Source organism: Hypanus sabinus, chromosome 3 (assembly GCF_030144855.1).
Source record: "Hypanus sabinus isolate sHypSab1 chromosome 3, sHypSab1.hap1, whole genome shotgun sequence".
NCBI classification, from domain to species: domain Eukaryota; kingdom Metazoa; phylum Chordata; class Chondrichthyes; order Myliobatiformes; family Dasyatidae; genus Hypanus; species Hypanus sabinus.
In genome coordinates this window covers 40,630,633-40,653,883 of record NC_082708.1, presented here as the reverse complement: position 1 = coordinate 40,653,883, position 23,251 = coordinate 40,630,633, and the positions used below count along the sequence as shown (strand labels likewise).

The 23,251-nt window shown below is 38.7% G+C and overlaps 1 protein-coding gene across 1 annotated transcript in view; it reads left to right on the top strand.

Moving 5' to 3' along the window:
- Positions 1-9,541, top strand: part of pan3 (poly(A) specific ribonuclease subunit PAN3) — a 111,486-nt gene extending 101,945 nt beyond the window's left edge. The window contains exons 17-18 of the mRNA XM_059964139.1: positions 6,110-6,248; positions 6,539-9,541. Coding sequence (XP_059820122.1) covers positions 6,110-6,248; positions 6,539-6,679 — 280 coding nt within the window. The 3' untranslated portion in view covers positions 6,680-9,541. The remainder of the gene's footprint in view (positions 1-6,109; positions 6,249-6,538) is intronic.
- The last annotated feature ends 13,710 nt before the right edge of the window (positions 9,542-23,251 follow it).

Genomic DNA, 23,251 nt, shown 5'->3' with positions numbered 1-23,251 from the left:
TTTTATCCATTTTGCAAGTATTAGTGATAACGTATATACAGTTAATACTAATACTAGAATAGTAACATTTGCTGCACTACCTGTTGCAGAAAGCCATGCATCTATGTCCATTGAATTTTCTTGCTAATGTGCTTCTGCCCATCTGCTATATCCATAAATAGAAGCTTACCCAAAACTCTCTTGTCTATATCCTACTTTACAAAAAGCTCTGTTCATTGTTCACCACTGCCTTCACTAACCTACAGCTGCAAGAAAAAGTTTGTGAACCCTTTGCAATTACCTGTTTTTCCTGCATTAATTGCTCATAAAATGTGGTCTGACCTTCATCTATGGCACAATAACACAATCTGCCTAAACTAATAACACACGAACATTTGTACTTTTCATGTCTTTATTGAACACATTGTTTAATCACTCACAGTCCAGGCTAGAAAAAGTATGTGAGCCCTTGTGGTTAATAACTGGTAGAACCTCCTTTAGCAGCAATAACCTTCACCAAATGTTTCCTGTAGCCGTTGATCAGACTTGCACAACAGCGAGGAAGAACTTTAGACCATTCCTCCATACAAAACTATTTCAGTTCATCAATATTTCTGGAATATCTTTTCAGGTCCTGCTATAGCATTTCAATTAGGTTAAGGTCTGGGCTCTGACTTGGTTGTTCCAAAACAAAAATTTTCTTCTTTTTAAACCATTCTGTTGCTGATTTACTCCTGTGCTTCTGATCATTGTCTTGTTTTATCATCCAACTTCTATTAAGCTTCAGGTGACGGACCACTATCCCAGCATTCCCCTGTAAAATGTCTTGATACAATTTTGAATTCATTTTTCTCTCAACAATTGCAAGCTGTCCAGCCACTGAGGCAGCAAAGCAGCCCCAAACCATGATGCTGCTTCCACCATGCTTCACAATGGGATGATGTTTTGGTGTTGGTATGCAGTGCCCTTTCCCCATCAAACACAACAATATGCATTTCTGCCAAAATGTTCAACTTTTGTCTCCTCTGTCCACAGAACATTGTCTCAGAGGTGTTGTGGAACATCCAGGTGGTCGTTTGCAAATTTGGGATAAGCAGCAATGTTTTTTTTAGAGAGCAGTGGTTTTTTTCTGTGGTGTCCTTCCCTAAACACCATTCTTCAGTGTTTTGCTTATAGTGGACACATGAACAGAGACTGTAGCAAATTCTAGAGATTTTTGCTGTTACCCATGGGTTCTTTTTCACCTCCTTCAGAATTGCACTTTGTGCTCTTGGTGTGATCTTTGCAGGGACGCCCACCGCTAGGGAGAGTAGCAACAGTACTGAATTTCCTCAATTTCACATATTGTGGACTGATGAACACTCGGGGATTTTGTAGCCTTTCCCGGCTTTGTGCATCTCTGCATTTCTTCTAAGATCTTTTGAAAGTTGTTTTGATCACAGCATGGTGCAGATAAACAGACCTTTCTTGAAAACAGCAGGCTTTGAGTAACCTGACTTTGTGCTTTTTTTTAATATAGGGCAGGGCACCTCTACAGCCCACACCTCGAATCTAATCTCATTGACTGCAAAAAGGTTTTATACAAGGCATTACCCCAGAGGTTCACATACTTTTTTGAACCCAGACTGAGATTGTTTAAATGGTGTGCTCAGTATTGATGAGAAGAAGTACAACTGTTTGTGTGTTATTAGTTTAGGCAAATTGTGTTTGTATTATTGTGACTTAGATAATGATCAGTCTGCATTTTATGATTAATTAGCACAGAAAACCAGGTAATTTTGAAGGGTTCACAAACTTTTTCTTGCAAGTGTACACAGTGCCTCAGTTTCTTTTAAAATTCTCATACGTATTTTAAATTTCATGGACTCTGCTGCACTCCTACACTCTACCAAATCCTCTGTGTACCTAGGCTTTTGCACATATTTGGCATTCAGTCAATACCTCTCTGTTCATCCCTCCTCATCTGCAACTCCCACCCACCCTGACTGGTGAAGACAAGTATGCCTTGTGCCTTCTATATCTTCCTCTCTACCTGTTCTGCCACTTTCAAGGAGTTACGGAATTGCAACCCCTGACCCCTCTGTATGTCCATGCTCTTTAGGGTCCTCTGGCATTTACTGTAATCGTCTAAATGCTGAGTCTCTGAAAAATGCTTTTGTATCTTGTGTGTATGTGGAAAAAGAGCAACCAAGCCAGGTGTTTCAAAATCATGGAACTCCATTCTTTAAATATTGTAATTATTTAATAAGAAAGAAAGAATTAGACGTAGCAAAAAGCCTCATTTGTGTTTTTATTATAGTTTATTGACAATAAATATAGAAAACCACATACTACTGCATCAGGCATCCTTGTTGGGAGATGAAATCAGGGAAAAATGTTGGTTTGGTTACCATACATTAAAACTGGAATGTTGACATTTTTATGCAAGTTCAGAGTTGGGAATGGGATAGATGGATAAAAGGGAGAGCCAGAGAATGTGGTGATTAAAGGATGAAAGGAATAATGATGCAATGCAGAAGATATTAGGATATGTAAAATTTTAAACAATGGGTTTCAACGGCCTGTAAATTGCAGCAACAAATTTATTAGTACCTGCTTTCAACAATTTTGGAATTAATTATGAAGTCTGTAGTTACTGAAATCAAAAGATGTCATGCCACTTTCATCTTCAGTTCATTGAAGCAATACAGGAAGTAGAAGATACAGGTTCATAGCAAAATGATCATACATACTGGATCTGCATTATGAAACCACACTGAGCTACTATGTCCTTAGTTGAAAATAATAGAAATCAGTGACCCTTTTACCCAAACGGTCAATTATATATGATGTTGAATGTAAGAAATAGGAGCAGTCCATCTGGCCCATTGAGGATAGCAGTGCTCCTGCCTTCATATTGTATCCTCTTTTGAATCATTGTTTAAACCAGTTACAATCTTTGCATAGAAGATGCTCCCATAACCTCTGCATCAAACGTTTTTCTGGCATAATGTTTTGTTCATTGTTATGAACAGTAAACCTTGTAATAGAGCGAGTCCATGGGAGATTACTTAAGGTCCAGAATAACTTTTATTGAGAAGAGGTTTTTTTTTTCTTAACAGCGGGGACTGAGGGAAGATTAGTTGAGATTTATAAAATTGTGATAGGCCTACAAAAAGTGGATTGGATTGATCTATTTCACTTCATGGAGAAGTGAGGCATGAACACAAGATAATTATTTAAAAGGTATGAGCAGCAGTGGAGAAAGTGTTTACTCTGTGGATGGGTTGGAGCTGAAGGCCTAAAGGCACCTTCTGAATACACGTGAAAGAAGATTTGCATACTGTTGCTTCCAAATCTACAGAACGAGTGCAGGAAAGTAGTATTTGCCCTTTAATGACTTGCAGGGATGTGATGGGCCAATAAGTGTCTCCTGTAGATTTTAGCATAATCTTTAATTTAAATTGCTAGCCTGAGGTAATCTGCTGTAACCCTGAGGTTTAGTTTTCTTTTAACTTCCTTCAGACCTAAATACTCTTTTCCTCGGGGTCAAGTTAATTCATGTAAGGTTCATTACTTGATAATATTTATTAAAGAAGCCTGGAAGTTGAAACATTTTTGACCCAATTTCTGTTGTTGAGTTATTAAAAAGAACCACACACATTGGCCACATCACGTGCATAAAATACAATGGAGAAATTTAAAACTGCATAGGGATGAATCATAAAGGGAGCGGCTAGTCCATTTTCTTGATGGACAGGACTTCAGCATGAAATGGTGCAAACACTTCAAAACAAGAAATTTTTTTTGCATAATTTTATTTGCAGAAACTGTGGATTAGCCTAGTTTCTAGCCAGAAGTCGTCTTCATTCAATACTACACAGCAACTTGACTTACAGAAGCCTTTACAGAAATCAAGGCAGTTTGAGTTGTATCTCTGCAAATAACCATGTTGGTATCAGATGGATAGTGAGGACGGTAACTTGCTACTGTTACTACAGAATCCAATTCCAGTCAACTCTCAGCCCACTTGTTACATACATTGTTTGAAATGACTAGAAATGGGCTCCAACAACTTTTCAAGCACAGTATCAATATTTGTCTCATTCCTCATTAGCAGTGGAACTGTCTCTTGTGAATCAGAAAATTTATAAGATTTAATTACTGCATAAATCTGGGCTGTGCTACATTGAGCAAAAATTTCATATTCAGGTTTAATCTGTTGACTTCTTTCATTGGTATAAAAGATTCCAAGTCATTATTTTGAACTGAAATTGACATTTCTCAGTGCTAATCACTTATCGCTTGACAGTCATTTTTCATTTATATAGCTTCTATTTGTGGGATTTTGTTATACATACTTTGCTGCATTTATCTACAGGATGGTGTTTATATTTAAGGAAATATTTATTAACTGCCATCCACTTTATGAAAAGCAGCAATGTGAAAGGCTGAGTCCTGTTTCTGTCTCATGGTAGAAATACTAACAGTGTGGTTAAGATTCTTGACCCAAATGCAAACATTCACCACTGGCTGATCCACTGAAGTGGAGTAAAGAAAGATCAATAACTGAATAAAAATTATTAAACTAAGAAAATATTTTGTGTCTCTGAAAAAAATTACCTTAATGATAATTTAAATTTGGCTGAGTTATGTGGAAGAATTAAGAGGACTTTATCAAAGTCAAATAATTTGTACATGTGATCTGCCTTGTTGCTCCTGGATTTTCAAAAAACAAAATACATTAACAGGAAGAGAATTTCAATGCAACAAGAGCCACTTGGAAATGACAGGAATGCATATTTATTAAGGCATAAATATTTTATGGTTTTCCCCAATTAATAAATATGTGATTTGATTGTGGAGATCGAACTACATTCAAAGAATAAGGAAAAACATTTTGAAGGTAAGTTATCGAAAATTCCTAGTTTTCCGGAAATAAAGTTTGTGCTGTTTATACCCTGGTGCTCTTCCATCTATTGGAAGTCTAGTAAACATCAGGTCTTACTAGTTTTACTTAATTAAATCATCCTAAAACGAAGTAAGTTCTAATTTCTGCATGATGTACATGTGCATAAGTACTTTGATAATTGTTCTTTTCACTTGAGTCTGAATTTTGAATAAATTGTTACAAATTACATGTTTCACCACCTTTAAATACTGCTGATGCAAACAAACCAATCATCACATTCAGTTCACTTGTTCAAGTGATAAATAAGTGGCTAATATTAAACCCATGTTAAGCTAGTAATTTGTCCATTAACTAATTTTTCTTTAAAATCTTGTTAAATACTGTAGTATTCATTACTTTCAAAGCATTACAAATCATTTGAATATCTACTTATAATCAATACTTTAATCATGCCCATCCTTGCCTCTCCCAACATTCAAGAACTATGTTGAGATTAAATAAGGTAGTTATTGAAGACTTTTAATTATGTAACATGTAACAATAAGTAAGTACAATTAAAGATGCATTAAATTCTGTCACAATGAGGCCACTCTCAGGTTTGAGGAGCAACACCTTATATTTCATCTAGGTTTTCTCCAACCTGATAGCTTGAACATCAATTTCTTCTTTCGGGAAATTTTTCCTCCCTATTCACTCTTCAATTCCCCACTTCGGCCTCTTACCTGTACTCCTCACCTGCCTATCATCTCTTCCTGGTGCTTCTCTTTCTTCGATGGTCCACTCTCCTCCTATTAGATTCTTTCTCTACACCTTCGCCTATTCTATCAGCTTCTTTCTTCATCCTCCCTCCCCCATCCACCTGGCTTTGCATATCACCTTTTAGCTTGCCCTCCTTCCCCCTTCCCCCCAACCCACCTTATTATTTTGGCATAATTTCCCCTTCCTTTCCAATCTGGACGAAAGGTCTCAGCCCAACATGTTGAATGTATATTCATATCCATAAATGCTGCTGTCCTGCTGATTTCCTCCAGCATTTTGTGTGTGTGTGTTGCATAAAATAGTATGCCTATTTGGTTTTGAAATTCTTAACGTGCATTTAATAGTTCAGCATACTCTTCAATGTTACATTGCCTATACCAAATATCTTGTAAGAATTGTGTACTGCTCTGTGGCTGTAAACCTTTGGAATGGCCATTAAATTGGCTTGCTATTTTATGTTGTTGCATATTGTTTTACTAGATTCCAGAAAGATCCAACCTGGTCAGAAACAGGTGACCGATACCTGCTAAAACTGTTTAGAGATCATCTTTTCCACCAGTTAACTGAAGCAGGTACTCCGTGGATCGATCTCAGTCACATTGTCTCCTGTTTGAACAAGGTAATGGACGAATTGTTCATCATACAGCAGACACTACTTTAAACAGTCATTTATGATTTGCAAAAATATTTCTAAATGGTCCAAGAGCTCATTATTTATCTTTTATACTATTGTGTAACTTAGAATAATTAATGTTTTGCAATGTAATATTGCTGCAAAACAAGTTTAATATGTCAGTGATAATAGACTTGATTCTGATTCTGAAACCTAATTCATAAATTTTGCTTATGTGCGTTAATTGTGTTTGAATGCTGATTAATATTTGCTGTTTCCTTTTCACTTTTTTGCAGTTGGATGCTGGTGTTCCAGAAAAAATAAGTCTTGTTTCTAGAGATGAAAAAAGTGTTCTTGTGGTGACTTATGCTGATTTAAAGCGCTGCTTTGAAAGTGCTTTCTCAGAACTCCTGGCAGCTTCTAACGGGCAGTTGTAGTATTTGCTGTGGTCAGGCAAAATATTGCTGAAGAACAATATAAAGAGCTAATTGCACTACAGCTGTACTAATGCCACCTCATTTTACATTTAAAAGACAAATGTAAATGAGCAGCGCTGCTTGCACGTTGATCAGGTACACTGTTACTTGAAGGAAGAACGTCCATTACAGGAGCTAGGACTGCCATCTATATCTGTCAAGACTGCTTTTAAAGTGGGAAATAACATCAGATGCATGATGATCCCAGTTTTATTTTTTCACGTGTTTATGCACTAATTTTAAGTTCAGGATGTGATCTTTAAAGATTTACGACATGTAATTCTGATAAGGGAAATTTGTTACCTTTAGAATTGTTTTCTGGGTAACAGTGTATGCCTGTAAGGAAGATGAAGAGATTTTGCTGCACACAAGCCTATGGCAAGAATGAGGTGGGATGCCATTGGAAATGCTACTTGGTAAACTGCATTCCGGTGAGTTATGTTTCTGGCAAACGGTGTGCTGGACTTCAGACTGACTGCCGTGTTCTATCACTCAGAAAACCAAACAACAAGAAGCATATTTTTATGGAAATCAGGTGGAATACTATGGACGCTATACTTGTAGGAACTAAACAACTCCAGTATGTCAGTGGTGATGGCATCTATCACAGCTACACATCTTTCATAATAAAATTTAAAGTAGCTTTTTTTGCTTCATACAGCTACCAGCGCCTTTTTGGAAAATGAATTCATTGTAAGTAATAAACAGGTAAAATAGCTCTACATTTATGCAAGCTTTTTTTTTATAGGAGACTAATTTTTAAATTGAGTTCAATGCCTGAAATCTCAGGAGTGGATTACATTTTGTTATGTACCATTTAATTTTGTATAAAGTTCTATTATTTGAACAGCAGCTTTATTAGGGTACTTTACACTGGATATGAAAGCAAAGGAACTTTAAGTACAATAACATAAAAAAGCAGCAATTATTTGACAGTAGTAACCTGTGCAATTAAACTACTTCATTTTGGAAGGATTGTGCACTGTTGTGCCTTTACAATGCTGTTTGCCCCAAAATTGGCTTTGCGATTACTCATATGATTTTTCAGTATCTTACAAACTGTATCTCTTTTCCAGGAAACTACTTCATTTGCTGAATCAAATTCTAAACATGTTTTCATTTGTTGAAATGGATCCATTTAGGGAAATGAGAGAAACATATCAAAATATAATGCAGATTTGTTTAACTCAAGAGTCATATATGACTGCCAAATTTTTTGGACAATTTAAAGAAGAGGATATAAAGAAAATGAAATCAAGTAATGACTGATACATCTTTTCTTCCCAGTATTAAATGTTATATAGCATTAGTTGTTTTATATATAATGCAAATGAATGCTAATACTGAGTATAGAGCAAAGCAGTCTTTACAATTGAACTTTCTTTCTCATTAATCCAATATTACCAACGTAAAGTTTTGCACATTGGATTTGCTTAAGTATTGACAAAAATATTCATGCTTAAAGTTTGGAAGGTGTTTATTCAACAACTGCAATGAGATTCATTTTATCACCATTTGTTAAAATTAATGGGGAAGGACTACATATATTTGCGATTTTGATACATTTGTATGCATCTTCTGCAAATTGGCTTATAAGGTAGCAGTACAAGCAATCACAGTGGTTCCCTCATTTTGGTTGTAAAGGAATTGAGGACACTTTACTATGTTCTTTCAAGGATAATGTCCTAAGTAAAGTCATGTCAATAGCTCATCTGTTTGACAGAAGCAGCTGTTTTTTTGTATGTTTTGGGGAAAATGCATTCTTTTATATAAAACCATTTAAAAAAAAATTTAAAAATGGTATTCTGACATGATGAAAAGAAATACTGTATTTATATCATTCTGTACATTTCAAAAGTTTCTTGTTTAATATTTGTGAATGATTGCTGAAAGGGGATCATCTCTAACTTTTAAGTGTGTGCTTGGCCTTTCACATTCTCAGTATGGACCAATATTTGGGTAATAGGCAGAAATAAGTGAGGCTTCAATTTTGATGTATTATTCAACCAGCACACTGCCTCTGGATTATCAAAAGCAAAAAAAATGTTATCTCTGCATTAGTAAAATACTGGATTCTTACATCTACTGTCATTTCAATGAGTAGCTAAATGCCCACAATATTCATTTGAATATTTTCATGATCTAATCCAAGTTAGCATTTGTATATCAGGGCAAATATTTTTACTCCATGTTATTATATTTACCAACTCTAGTCATCATGAGGTTTTAGGTCCACACCTATAAATTAATTCTCAGATAAAATTTGGGAAATTCCAATAGTTCTTAACAGGTTCCAGTTCATGCAGTTAAGAATATTTGCAGATTGGGCTTTGATGTTGGTATTGATTTCTTAAAATATGAAATCTTAGGCACATGCCCATTAATGATCGGCTGTTCCAAGAAGGATGATAATGGTTTAAAGTACATCGTGGATAATGTGCTACCTTTTGATGATCCAGTGCCAGCCCCTGAAATCACATGGTGACTTCAGCTTTTGAAATCATGTATTCTTTGAAAATCTTTTCAATTATAGACAGGATTTTCTGTTGGCTAATGCTGTTTAAAACAATTTGCATATGTATTACTATAATTTTTTTATATACTCTATAAGTGAGTTTTTTTGTAAGAAAACCTTGTAAACATACCCTGTGTGTTCTACTTTGGCCTTATTTTGTTTATTTTTGTACAGAAAAGAAGTCCTTAAACCAGCTATCCCATATTAATGAATTTTGTCTTATGTCCCCTCCTCTGTGTTAAATGTTTCCACCTGATTTAAACTTTTGTATGTACAGCAGTATTTTAATAAAGAATACCAGAATGTAAGTCTAGCCTCATGTCCTCTGTAATGTTAGCAACTATTAATATTTTAAGAAGGACATCTGAAGCTTTTGAGCATAATTTTATGCATATCATGGGGCTGACCTCTTTAGAGATGGTCAAGGATCTGCCCTTTGGCACACCTATACTTCACTGTAGAGTTTATTCCTGGATGGGATACAATTCTGCAACAGGGTATGTGCTGAAATATGTGCTTTCTGGACCCATGAAGGGAAACAAAACAAAAATTGAATATTGAGAGAAAGATAAATGAGTGTTCTATTTTGCATAATGAATTTTAAATGCATGTGTGTGTTTCAGGTTGTTGACACTATTAAATGTTGAAAAGAAAGCTCAAAATCAGTTTTGAATAGTTGTGAATATCCAGAACTGACCTTTGACAGCCAGCAAGCCTGGACACGCTTTGCTGGATGCTGCGGCCTATTTGTCATATGTGACTAGTAGTTTGCCACAGTGATCTGTACTGGGTTCATATTCGCCAATAATCTGGATTATAATGTGGTAAATTTGATAAGCAAATTTAGAGATGATGCCAACATTAGAGGCGTAGTGGATTGTGAGGATGGCTATCAAAACTTGCAGCAAGAACTGGATCAGATAAAAAACTGGGCTGGAAAATGGCAGATGGAATATAATGCAGACAAATGTGAAGTGTTGCACTTTGGGAAGAGAAGCCAAGGCAGGACTTGCACTATGAATAGCAGGACACTGAGGATTGTGATGGAACAGAGGGATTTGGGAATACAGATCTGTAATTCCTTGAAAGTGGTGACAAAAGTAGATATGATCATATGGTGAGCTTTTGGCACATTGGCCTTCATAATTCAAAGTATTGAGTACAGGAGTTGAGAGGTTATGTTGAAGTTGTATAAAATGCTGGTGAGACCTAATTTGGAGTATTATGTGTAGTTCTAGTCACTTACTTACAGGAACAATATCATAAAACCACAAAACATTGAAGCAGTATTAGGCTATTCAGACTATCATATCTGCTTCACAACCAATCACGTCTGATTTATTATCCCTCTGAACCCCATCCTCCTGCCTTCTCCCTGTGAGCTTTGATACCCTGACTAATCAAGAAACTACTAACCCCTGTTTTTAAATACACCTAATGACTTGGACTCCACTGCTGTCTGGCAATGATTTCCACAGGTTTATCACCTGCTAGCTAAAGAAATTCCTCCTCATCCCTGCTATAAATGAAAGTCCCTCTATTCTGGGGCTGTGCTCTCTAGTGCTAGACTTCCTCGCTATGGGAAACATCCTTTTCACATCCACTCTATGTAGGCCTTTAAATATTTGACAGGTTTCAATGATATCCCCTGCTCATTCTTCTAAACTCAAGTGAAAACAGGCCAAGAGCCATCAAACACTCCTTATATGTTAACACACAAACGAGAGAAAGTCTGCAGATAATGGAAATCCGAGCAACTCAGCAGGCCAGGCAACATCTATGGAAAAAAGAACAGTCGATGTTTCAGGCTGAAACGTTGACTGTACTTTTTTCCACAGATGCTGTCTGGCTTGCTGAGCTCCTCCAACATTTTGTGTTGCTCATATGTTAACTGTATCATTTCCAGAATCATTCTCATTAACCTCTGGACCCTGACCATTTCCAGCACATTTTAGATAAGGGGCTTAAAACTGTTCTCAGTACTCACAAGTGCAGTCTGAATCAGAATCAGGTTTAATATCACTGGAGAATGTCATGAACTTTGTTGTTGATTAGAACAGAGTATGATAATGTTGAACACAGAACTGTATTCAATAAACAGCAGTGTGACATAGGTATTACTGTTATCCTGGTAATCCAAGGCTCAGTGGAGAGCCAGTGAAATTGCATCTGCTGTAGATCTCTTGTGGAGATAAGCAAATTACAGCGGGTTCAAGTCTTCGCTTAGGAAGTTGTTGAATCTAGACATGGCCAACCTCTCAAAGCACTTCATCACAGCAACTATACTCACTTCTGCCCCGACACATCCAAACTTCTGGTGTACTGCTAATGTTTTCCACTGGGAAGAAGGATGCACAAGAAGCTATTTTTTTTTTCTCCAGATGTCCAGTATCCACTCTCGCCCCTCTTTTTTATATATCTGAAAAAATCTTAAATGGTATCCTCTTTTAAGTTATTGGCTAGCTTACCTTCATATTTCATCTCTTTCCATGAGGTTTTTTAGTTGTCTTCTGTTGGTTTTTTAAAAAAGCTTTCCAATCCTCTAACTTCCCACTATGTTTTGCTATATCATATACTCTTTCTTTTGCTTTTATACTATCTTTGACTTCCCTTATCAGTCATACTTCATTTTTATGATGTATCTATCCTGCACCTTTCGAATTGCTCTCAGAAACTCCAGCCATTTCTGCTCTCTTCTCATCCTTGAGAATGTTCGTTTCCAATCAATTTTGATCAGTTCCTCTCTCATGCCTCTGTAACTCCCTGTACTCCACTATAGTGCTGAGGATTCTGATGTTTAGCTTCTCCCTCTCAAATTACAAGGTTAATTCTATCATATTACGATCATTGTTTCCTAAGGGTTCCTTTTCCTTAAGCTCTCCAATCAAATCTAGTTCATTACACAATATCCAATCCAAAATTGTCTTTCCCCTAGTGTGCTCAACCAGAAACTGCTCTAGAACGGCATCTCATAGGCAATCTACAAATTCCATCTCTTGGGATCCAGCAGCAGCCTGAATTTCCCAATCTACCTGCCTATTGAAATCCCTCTCCACTGTCATAACATTGCCATTTTTATGTGCCTTTTCTATTTCCCATTGTAATGTAGATCCCACATCCTGGCTACCGTTTAGAGGTCTGTATTTAACTCACATCAAGGTCTTTTTACCCTAGTACTTTTTAAACTCTGCCATGAGGATTCTACATCTTTGGATCCAATTTCACCTCTTTCTAAGGATTTGAATTTTTATTACTAACAGGGCCACTCCACCCCCTCTGCCTACTGCCTGTCCTTTGGATACAATGTGTATCCTTGGGTGTTGAGGTCCCAAGCATAAAGTTCTTTCAGCCACTACTCTGTGATGCCCACAATGTCATAACCTGCCAATTTCTAACTCTGCTGCAAGATCATCAACCTTATTCTGTATATGATGTGAATTCAAATATTAACACCTTCAGTCCTGTATTTGCCACCCTTTTAGATTTTGCTCCCATGTTACACTTCAACTCATCCTTCTGACTGCAATTTTGTCTTACCGTCTGCCTGTTGTTCCTCACACTCTCACTACACGCAGTATATACTTGTATACAAACTGCCCCATCCTCAGCTTTATCACTCCACTTCCCATCCCCTGGCCAAAATTAGTTTACATGTTTCCCAATAGCTCTAGCTAACCTGCTTGCAAGGATATTCGTCCCCTTCATGTTCAGCTGTAACCAATCCTTTTATACCGTGCACATCTCCCCAGAAGAGATCCTAATGATCCAGGGATGTGAAACCCTGCTGCCTGCACTAATATCAATAAGATTGAAAGAGTGCAGAGAAAATTTATAAGAATGTTGCTGAGACTTGAGGACCTGAGTTTATAGGGAAAGGTTGAATAGGTTAGGACTTCATTCACTGAAGTGTAGGAAAATGAGGAGAGATTTGATTGAGGTATATAAAATTATGAGGATAGTGTAAATGCAATTATGCTTTTTCCATCGAGGTTGGGTGAGACTAGAATAGAAGTCATGATTTGAGGGTGAAAGGTGAAATAATTAACGGGGGGCAGGGGGCTTTTCACTCTGAAGGTGGAGAGAGTGTGGAATATGCACAGAATCCTGTTGACTAAACCTAATTAGGCTCAGTCTCTGCAAATACTTGTGTCTCTTGTCCCTTAAGATACCTTCCAATAAATTGCTAATAACTTGCTTTTTCAGTTATCACAGCTTGACTTTGAACATATTGGGATTTATTTGCTTACAAATGTGTGCATGCTTCTCTGATCCAGCACACACTTGTGGTACAATTTTATATTGTATCTTATCAGTTGATCCAACATATCATCCCACACTTCTATCCTTCACTTGATGTATGTCTGCCCAATTTAGCAGCAGCTCTAAATCCCCTTTATTTTTGTGTGTCAAAGTTCAAAGTGATTTTGTATTGAAATACATATATCACCAGCTACTACCTAGAGATTTATTTTCTTGTGGGCACTCACAGCACAACACAAATGTTAGAATCAATGAAAAATACACACAAAGTATGACAAGCGGCCAATGTGCAAAAGAAGAAACTGCAAATACAAGAACAACTAGTAATAATAATAGTAAATATAATGCTGAGAACATGAGTTGCAGAGACTTTGAAAGTGAGTCCTATGATTGTGGAATCAGTTCATTATTGAGTGAGGTGAGTGAAGTTATTCTTGCTGGTTCAGGAGCCTAATAGTTGATGGTTAATAATTGTTCCTGAACTTGGTGATGTGGGACCTAAAGCTCCTATACCTCCCAATGGCAGCAGTGAAAAGAAAGCCTGGCCTTGGATGGTGGGGGTCTTCGATGATGATTGTTGCTTTCTTATGACAGTACTCCTTGTAGATGTATTCAAAGATTGGAGGTGGTGGGGGGGTTGCTTTTCCCTTTCCTCTGATGGACTGGGCTGTATACACCAGTTTTCCGTTCTTGGGCAATGATGTTTTCAAAGCATCGGATGCGCAATGCTGGAAGAATTCAGCAGCTCAGGCAGCATCTGTGAATATGAATAAACAGTCAATGCTTCGGGCTAGGACTGAGAAGGAAGGGGGGAAATTCCTGAATAAAAATGTGACAGGAGGGACAAGAGGCTAGCTGGAAACTGATAAGTGAAGACAGGTGGGTGGGAAAGGTCAAGGCATGGAGCAGAAAGATTCTGATAGGAGAGGAGAGTGGACAATATGAGAAAGGGAGGGAGGAGGGGGGACCCGGGAAAAGTAATAGCTGAAAAGAAGTGGAAGGTCAGATTGGGGAATGTGTTCACTGGGAGAACAATTTGAAATTCATACCATCAGGTTTGAGGGTACCCAGGAGGAGTATCAAGTGTTGCTCCTCCACCCTGAGTGTGGCCTCATCTTGGTACAAGAGGAGGCCAGGGATTGAGAAGTCAAAATAGAATGGAAATTGGAATTAAAATGTTTGGTCACCAGGAAGGTCCACTTGTGATGGATGATGTGGAGGTGTCCAACAAAGCGGACCCCAATTTATGACAGGTCTCACTAATGTAGCGGAAGTTACATCGGGAGCACTGGGTACAATAGACAGTAGATTCACGGGTGAAGTGTTGCCTCACCTGGAAGGACTGTCTGGGGTCCAGATTCACCGGCAAGTATGCTGGGTTATCTATTGTTTCCGGTGCTCTCAAAACAGCCCTCCTCTATGTCGGTAAACTGGGGGTACCCCTTTGTCGAGCATCTCTGTACCATCCGCCACGAGTGGAACTTCCCAATGGCAAAACACTTCAGTTCCAAGCACAATTCCCATTCCAATGTGACAATCCATGGCCTCCTCATGTGCCAAGATGAGTCCACTGTCAGGGTGGAGGGGCAACACCTTGTATTCCATCTGGGTACCCTCCAACCCAATGGCATGAATATTAAATTCCTCCCACCCCCTTCCTCTGTTCCTGACTCGGACCTTCCACTTCTCACCTGCCTATTACTTACTGCCGGGTCCCTTTCTCCTTCCCTCTCTCCTATTGTCCACACTGCTATCAGTTCCTTTCTTTTCTAGCCCTTCACTTTTCCCACCTGAAGGGTCTTGGCCTGAAACATTGACTGTTTACTCTTTTCCATAAAAGCTGCCTGGCCTGCATTTTGTGTGTGTTGCTTTGGATTTCCTGCAGCTGCAGAACTTCTTGTATTGGTGTTTTCATAGCAGCCTGTCATGCAGCTAGTCAGGACACAATCCACTGTGCATCTATAGAAGTCTGACAAAGTTTTAAATGAAATACTAAATCTCCACAAACTTTTAAGAAAGTAGAGGCAGTGCTGTGACACTTATATGATGGTCCGAGGACGGTGCCTCTGAAATGCTAATACCAAGGAATTTAAGGTTACTGACCCATCCTCAGACTTTAAAGTTATGTCATGTATTCCAAGTCTGGGTTATTAATATACCGTATAATAGTACTGACATTGACATCTGATGTGTTGGCGTGTGGCCAGATGATTAAGGCGTTGGTCTAGCGATCTGAAGGTCGCTAGTTCAAGCCTCAGCTGAGGCTACGTGTGTGTCCTTGAGTAAGGCACTTAACCACACATTGCTCTGCGACGACACTGGTGCCAAGCTATATCGGCCCTTGCCCGTCCCTTGGACAGCATCGGTGGCGTGGAGAGGGGAGACTTGCAGAATGGGCAACTGCCGGTCTCCCATACAACCCTGGAAACTTTCCAGGGCGCAAATCCATGATCTCTCGAGACTAACGGATGCCTGTATATATATCATCTGATGCACACCACTGTATGTTCTGAGTAAATTCTGCATATTCTATGTAGCACTCCATTCTGTCGCTCAAGTAATTCTGTATCCTTGCAGATATTGTTCCTTTAAACCCTGAGGCTTTGATTTAGTCACTATTTTTCTATCCAGTATTTTACCCAATTTTTGTCTTAGTCTACATGCACAACCTTAAATGCCCTAGGAACAACTTGTTTTTTTGTGTCATCTGTTAATTCCATCTCATTCTCTATTTTCCGTTGTTCCATTTTCATCTTAATAAAATTGTCTATGTTATACTTACTTCCCTGCTAGATTTTGAATCTTAATGATTATTACAAGATTGTTTTTATTAATTAAGCTTCTAGTTATCTAAGAAACTTTAGCTTTGGCTGTTTATCTCCTTTATAAGAATGTATGCATTCTGTACCCAGATCATTTGTCATTGCTCTAAGAGCAACAACAGAAAATAGACAAATCATGTGTTTAAACTATCCATTGTTACTCCTCCACCATATGGAATTATTCTTTGCCCTTTTTCCTGTCACACTTCAACATATCACTGTTACTCAAATGATCCAGTGAAATCAGTAATTCAGCTGGGTAGTCGGATCAACAAAGTTCTCACACTCTTCTGGAATTCCAAAGGTATTTCCCTTTGAGTTTGCGGTGGGATATTTACAAATTTACCATCATGTGAAGTAAAATGAGTAAGCATTGCAAACAACATCAGTGATAGTACAATTTGGGGTTTCTTTGAAAATATTTGCATCATCCCACATTTCAGCAATATGTTCAATTGTTGAATTTTTGTTAACTTTGGTGATCACTTTGTTCTTAATTTCAGCATGTGGTTTATTATGAATTATAGTAGATGAAGTTCATAAATGGAGACTAAAAGCATTACTTAAGTATTTTTCCAAATTTTATATTTAATTTTTGTCCTATAATCCTGTTTGAACAAATATGGATGAATAAATTTCATAGTTTTTTTCTTAAGGCTGGGCCTGCTAGGAATCAGCAATACCATATAAAATATTGGTTGACTGTAGTACTATTATACTTAACACTTAAATGTATAATTGGGTTTCTTTTATTAAATGGTCACATTGGATAAAATAATTATCGCTAAACCCTCATCACCCTGCAGCCATTTAAGTGTCCAAATATGTTTGTTTACATACAATTTCAAGTTTAATTCAGTTGTTAATGATACGATGAAAAATCCTGAGCTGATTGTTGTGAAAATACTGGTTGTTGTTGCATTAGCAGCAGTTAATGAATACACAAGTTTTCTAACTCAGTATGTTTATGAAAAATCAAAATTAATATAATTTGTTTTGATTTCTAAAGTGCCTTCAATACCATACAATCCTCATTGCTGGGGGAAAAGCTACAGGTTGGCACTTCCATTGTATCCTGGATATGGACTACCTGACTGGCAGACCACAGTTTGTGCAGCTTCAGAGCTGTGTGTCAGACGTGGTTATAAACAGCACTGGGGCCCCACAGGGGACTGTATTGCCCCCCCCCCTTTCTGTTTACCCTGTATACCTCAGATTTTAGATGCAACATTCAGTCATGTCGTCTGCAGAAATTCTCTGATATCTCAGTTGGGTGTCTAAAGGGAGGATGGAAGGGTGAATACAGACCCCTAGTGGAGGATTTTGTCAAATGTTGCAAGCTGAATCATCTGCAGCTCAACATCAGGAAGACGAAGGTGAAGGTGATGGACTTTAGGAAGACTAAGACTGCTCCCTGTTACTACTGCTGGTGAGGAAGTGGATGTGGTGAAGACCTGGGGGTGCACCTGACGACAAACTTGCATGAAGCACCAACACAGGCTAGGTACAGAAGGGCTAGTCACCTCTACTTTCTGAGGAGACTGAGGTCCTTTGGAGTATGCAGGCCTCTCCTTCACATGTTCTACCAGTCTGCTGTTGCCAGTACAATCTTCTATGCGGTGGCAATGGCATCAACACGGGTGATGCCAAGAGGCTAAATAATCGGATTAGAAAAACTGGATACACTGTAGGCTGTGATAGAACGACTTTAAAGAAACTCCTGGCAACTCTGGGCAATGTTTCTCACCCTCTGCATGCCACATTGGCTGAACAGAGGAACATCTTTAGTATTAGACTAAGACAACTGTGCTGCTCCAAAGAGCACTATAAGAGGTTATTCTTACCCTCAGCTATTAGGCTCAATAATGAGTCAACCTGTAGCTGGGGAAGTGATGACCCCTTCTGTTAGATTGTTTAGTAACTTTTTTAATCTTTCTTACTTCTAATATTTGTATTTTTATATCTGTGCACCTGTAATGCTACTGTGATGCTATTTTCCTTTGGGATCAATAATGTATCTATTAATATAATTATAACACAATTGTTTCATAAATGTCAATTACATAATTCAAATCAGTCTTTCCAAACCTATTTTCTAAAGGAATGGTCACAAATAAAGTGTTCTGAGAAGTTCCTAGATGGATTAGTAGGGTATATAATTGAAAACTTCATCACAATGATGCAGTACCCAATGCAGCACCCTAATAATTTATTCACACCAGCTTCACTGTTTAGAATCTACAGATTTGATTGCAGTTACTTGCTAAGGTCACTTTGTCAGTACCTTTCAGATCTACAGCTTTTACCACCAAGGGCAGCAGATGTATGGTAATACCACCCTTTAACTTCTTCTGCATTCTGACTCTTCATTATGTCCATCTTCTGGGGCTCCCTCGCCAGCACTACTGTGAGTGGATATCACCCTGCAAATTTCTAAGTACGTTAATGTCACCATATACAACCCTGAGATTCATTTTCTTGTGGGCAACCTCTGTAAAAAGAAAATAACAAATTGCAAATACAAAATGAAAGAAAGAAAGGAAATAATAAATAAATAAGCAATAAATACTGAGAACATGAGATGAAGAGTCCTTGAAAGCAAGTCCAGTTCAGTGATGGGGCAAGTGAAGTTATTCCCTCTGTTTCAGGAACCTGATGGTTGAGGGATAATTACTGTTCCTGAACCTGGCGATGTTGGTCCTGAGACTCGTGTACCTTCCTGAGGGCAGCAGTGCGATGAAAGCATAGCCTGGATGGCGGGGGTCACTCACGATGGATGTTGCTTCCCTGTGAACTTTGAAGGAGGTTTAAAAAAAATGGTGAACTGAAAACTGATTTCTAGACGTCTACCATGTTAATCACATTCTAAATAAATCTAAATATATGAATCTGCTAAATCCAGATCTATCTTAACTTGTACCTCAAATGGAGAAATCTGGGTCAGACATTTGTTGATATAGTTGTCATTTGTTGAATTAGTCAGGAAGAATTACCACAAAATGATCAAATATGTGACTTTCCAAATATAGACCTCCTGCTTGCACAGCTGTTCCCAGAGGCCGTTTAACGGACACCTGAATCATCTCTTTTAAACCTCTTGTCTTGTTTGCTCGACAATTTTTTTGTTTCAGTGTAAATAAATACCTTTCTGAGCTTCTATCCCCTATATTTACTTTTGACTCCTTACTGATGTCAGTGTCCTTTTAAATTTCAGCTAACCAACCATTTATCTTACACATGTTCCTTGCCTTAACCCACCTACTATAGAAACCCTTTAAGATATTACTTTCTACTCACTTAGTCAAGTAAGTCCGCTTACAAATATCATACTGACACTGAACACTGTTTGCTCTTTTAGTACAAAATTTGCTTACATTTAAAAACTTTAAATACACTCAGACATTTTTAAGTGATATAACATCAACTGAAGTCATTACTGACCATTAAAATCAGTGGAGATGTTGTTTGTTACCTCAGTTCCTATGGATTCCCTCGCATAATTTATGAGAAATCACTGCAACTTCAGTTTTCCTCTAACACTGTATGATGTAGGGAAGCAATCACAAACAGGTAATTATACAATTTACTTTTAAGCATTCGATATATTGCCAGCGAATGCCAGCATTATGTTGCAAGAATCCTGTAAAATCCTGGCTCCTGATACTAAGGATGATCTGGGAGAAGAGATTTCTCTTCGCACACCAGCTGTGTTTTAAAAGCAGCTTTATGGTGGCAGAACAACACGGTTTTTTTAGCGTGTTGCACCAGACAGTCGGCCACTCTTGTCTGGCGCTTGGTGTCGGGATTTGTCTCCTTTCGGATTAACCGGGTCACGATATGAACGTTCCTGACTCAACCCTTTTTTTTTGCGAGGCCGAGTGGCTGGCTCCACGCTCAACCCATCACAGATGGAAAGTGTGCTCGGGGGTGGCCTGACTTGGATTAGAACTCGGGAGCCTTCATTCCGGAATCCGGCGCCGATGCCATGGTGCCACCAACACCGTGATTTGTAGGGAAAAGGAGACTAATATTAGCAAAAGATAAAGTGAAAACTTGCTAGAGCGAGAAATTACACAGTGATGTCAGCTAGATTGCTCATGGCAAGGTCTCGCGCATCAAAAGGCCAGCTGTGTACGGTGCCATTATGTGCCTTGACCACTGGAGTGACTAGGCCATGTTCACTATAAAACAGCACCAGTCCCACCTTGCCACTTTAAGGCAATTGTCACCAATTTTTTCCTACCTCTAGCTTGACTGCTCTCCCTATGCTACACCAGCATGGTCTCCCATGTAAATTTCCGTTCATGCAGCACTCTTTTGCTATCTTTGTCCTGAAATAGCTCCCACTTCCAGTGTCTCAAATGTAATTTTCTTGTCCATTTATGCTGCCTCCCTGTGTTACAACCTCCCATCCAATGGGGTGGTGGGCCAAAGGCACGCGGCATGCCTTTGGCCCACCCCTAAACCCAACCCCTAAAACAAGATATATAATGGTTATCCTGACTGCCAAATGAAGCAGCAAATAATTTTTAACAGATCGGTGAGGTACATTCGCAAAAAATGTCTCGTGCCAAGCTGGATGTGTATGAAAACACATGATGAGTTAACCTTAAAAAATAGTTCCTGTAACAATTGATGGTGTAGCCAGCATAGTTGGGAAAGAGGCAGGTTTTGTGAATCTGTTTGCAAAATATGTTGTGCATCCACTGATTGGCTTTCCTTGTATAGCACGTGAGGATGCTTTTGAGCAAAATCTGCCCTTGACGTAATTAAAATTGCAACAAAGGTAATTCATTTTATTTCTGGGTGTGACTATCAGAATTAACTGAAGCAGGTGAATATGGGATACTAGCTCACAGTGTTGGCTTAGTTGAGATTTTGTCCTGAAATGATTTGCTGATTATTTGGGTGAAATTCATGTTTTTGGCAAATAAAGATTTTTATTATCAAGAAGTATGACATTGTGTGGACTTAGAGATTAATGTTTTTATTCTGATTTCCCCACACACTTAAATTACTTGAACAACAAATTACGGGGATCTAGCGTACCACTTGATGATAATATAAAATCCTTTGAAATCAAGTCGTAAGTGTTTAAACGTAATGCCAAAAATGGCATTTTACCTAAGCTTAAAAAAAACGCATGACAGAATCATAATCAGTGGGATACGCTGTGAAGTTTGTTGTTTTGCAGTGGTACATTGTAATGCATAATTTAAAAAAATTAAATTACTCTAAACTATGTATATATGTAGTTCAAAAAGAGCAAAAGAGAAAAGAAAATAAATTTGCGAGGTAGTGTTCACTGTCCTTTCAGAAATCTGATGATAGTGGGGAAGAAGCTGTTGCTGAAATGATGAGTGTGTGTCTTTAGGCTCCTGTACCACCTCCATGATGGTTGCAATGAGAAGAGGGCTTGTCCTGGGTGATGGAGATCATTCATGACAGAGGCATGGCCTTTTGAAGGTGCTGGGGAGGCTAGTGCCCATGATGGAAGGAGCCGAGTTTACAACTTTCTGCAGCTTTTTCCAACGCTGTACAGTGGCTCATCTCCGCCCCCCCCACCCACCGCCCACTCCATACCAGACAGCGATGCAACCAGTTAGAATGTACATCTGTACAAATTTGCGAGAGTTTTTGGTGACATACCAAGACTCCTCAGGTCCCTAATGAAATATAGCCATTAGAAACATAGAAAACCTACAGAAACATAGAAACGTAGAAAAGCCCACAAGGTTGTGCTGAACATATCCCTACCCTAGAAACTACCAGGCTTACCTAGAGCCCTCTATTTTTCTAAACTCCATGTACCCATCCAAAAGTCTCTTGAAAGACCCTATCATATCCACCTCCACCACTGTTACCAGCAGCCCATTCCATGCACTCACCACTCTCTGCATAAAAAAAACTTACCCCTGACATCTCCTCTGTACCTACTCCCCAGCACCTTAAACCTGTGTCCTCATGTGGCGACCATTTCAGCCCTGGGAGAAAGCCTCTGACTGTCCACACGCTCAATGCCTCTCATCATCTTTTACACCTCTATCAGGTCACCTCTCATCCTCCGTCGCTCCAAGGAGAAAAGGCCGAGTTAACTCAACTATCCTCATAAGACATGCTCCCCAATCCAGACAACATCCTTGTAAATCTCCTCTGCACCCTTTCTATAGCTTCCACATCCTTCCTGTAGTGAGGCAACCAAAATTGAGCACAGTACTCCAAATGGGGTCTGAGAAGGGTCCTATATAGCTGTAACATTACCTCTTGGCTCCTAAATTCAATTCCACAATTGATGAAGGCCAATACACCGTACGCCTTCTTAACCACAGAGTCAACCTGCGCAGCTGCTTTGAGTGCCCTATGGACTCAGACCCCAAGTTCCCTCCGATCCTCCACACTGCCAAGAGTCTTACCATTAATACTATATTCTGCCATCATATTTGACCTACCAAAATGAACCACTTCACACTTAACTGGGTTGAACTCCATCAGCCACTTCTCAGCCCAGTTTTGCATCCTATCAATGTCCTGCTGTAACCACTGACAGCCCTCCACACTATCCACAACACCTCCAACCTTAGTGTCATCAGCAAACTTACTAACCAATCCCTCACTTCCTCATCCAGGTCATTTATAGAAATCATGAAGAGTAAAGGTCCCAGAACAGATCCCTGAGGTACACCATTGCTTCACAACCTCCATGCAGAATATGACCCATCTACCATCACTCTTTTCCTTCTGTGGGCAAGCCAGTTCTGGATCCACAAAGCAATGTCCCCTTGGATTCCATGCCTCCTTACTTTCTCGATAAGCCTTGCATGGGGTACCATATCAAATGCCTTGCTAAAATCCATATACACTACATTTACTGCTCTTCCTTCATCAATGTGTTTAGTCACATCCTCATAAAATTCAATCAGGTTTGTAAGGCACGAC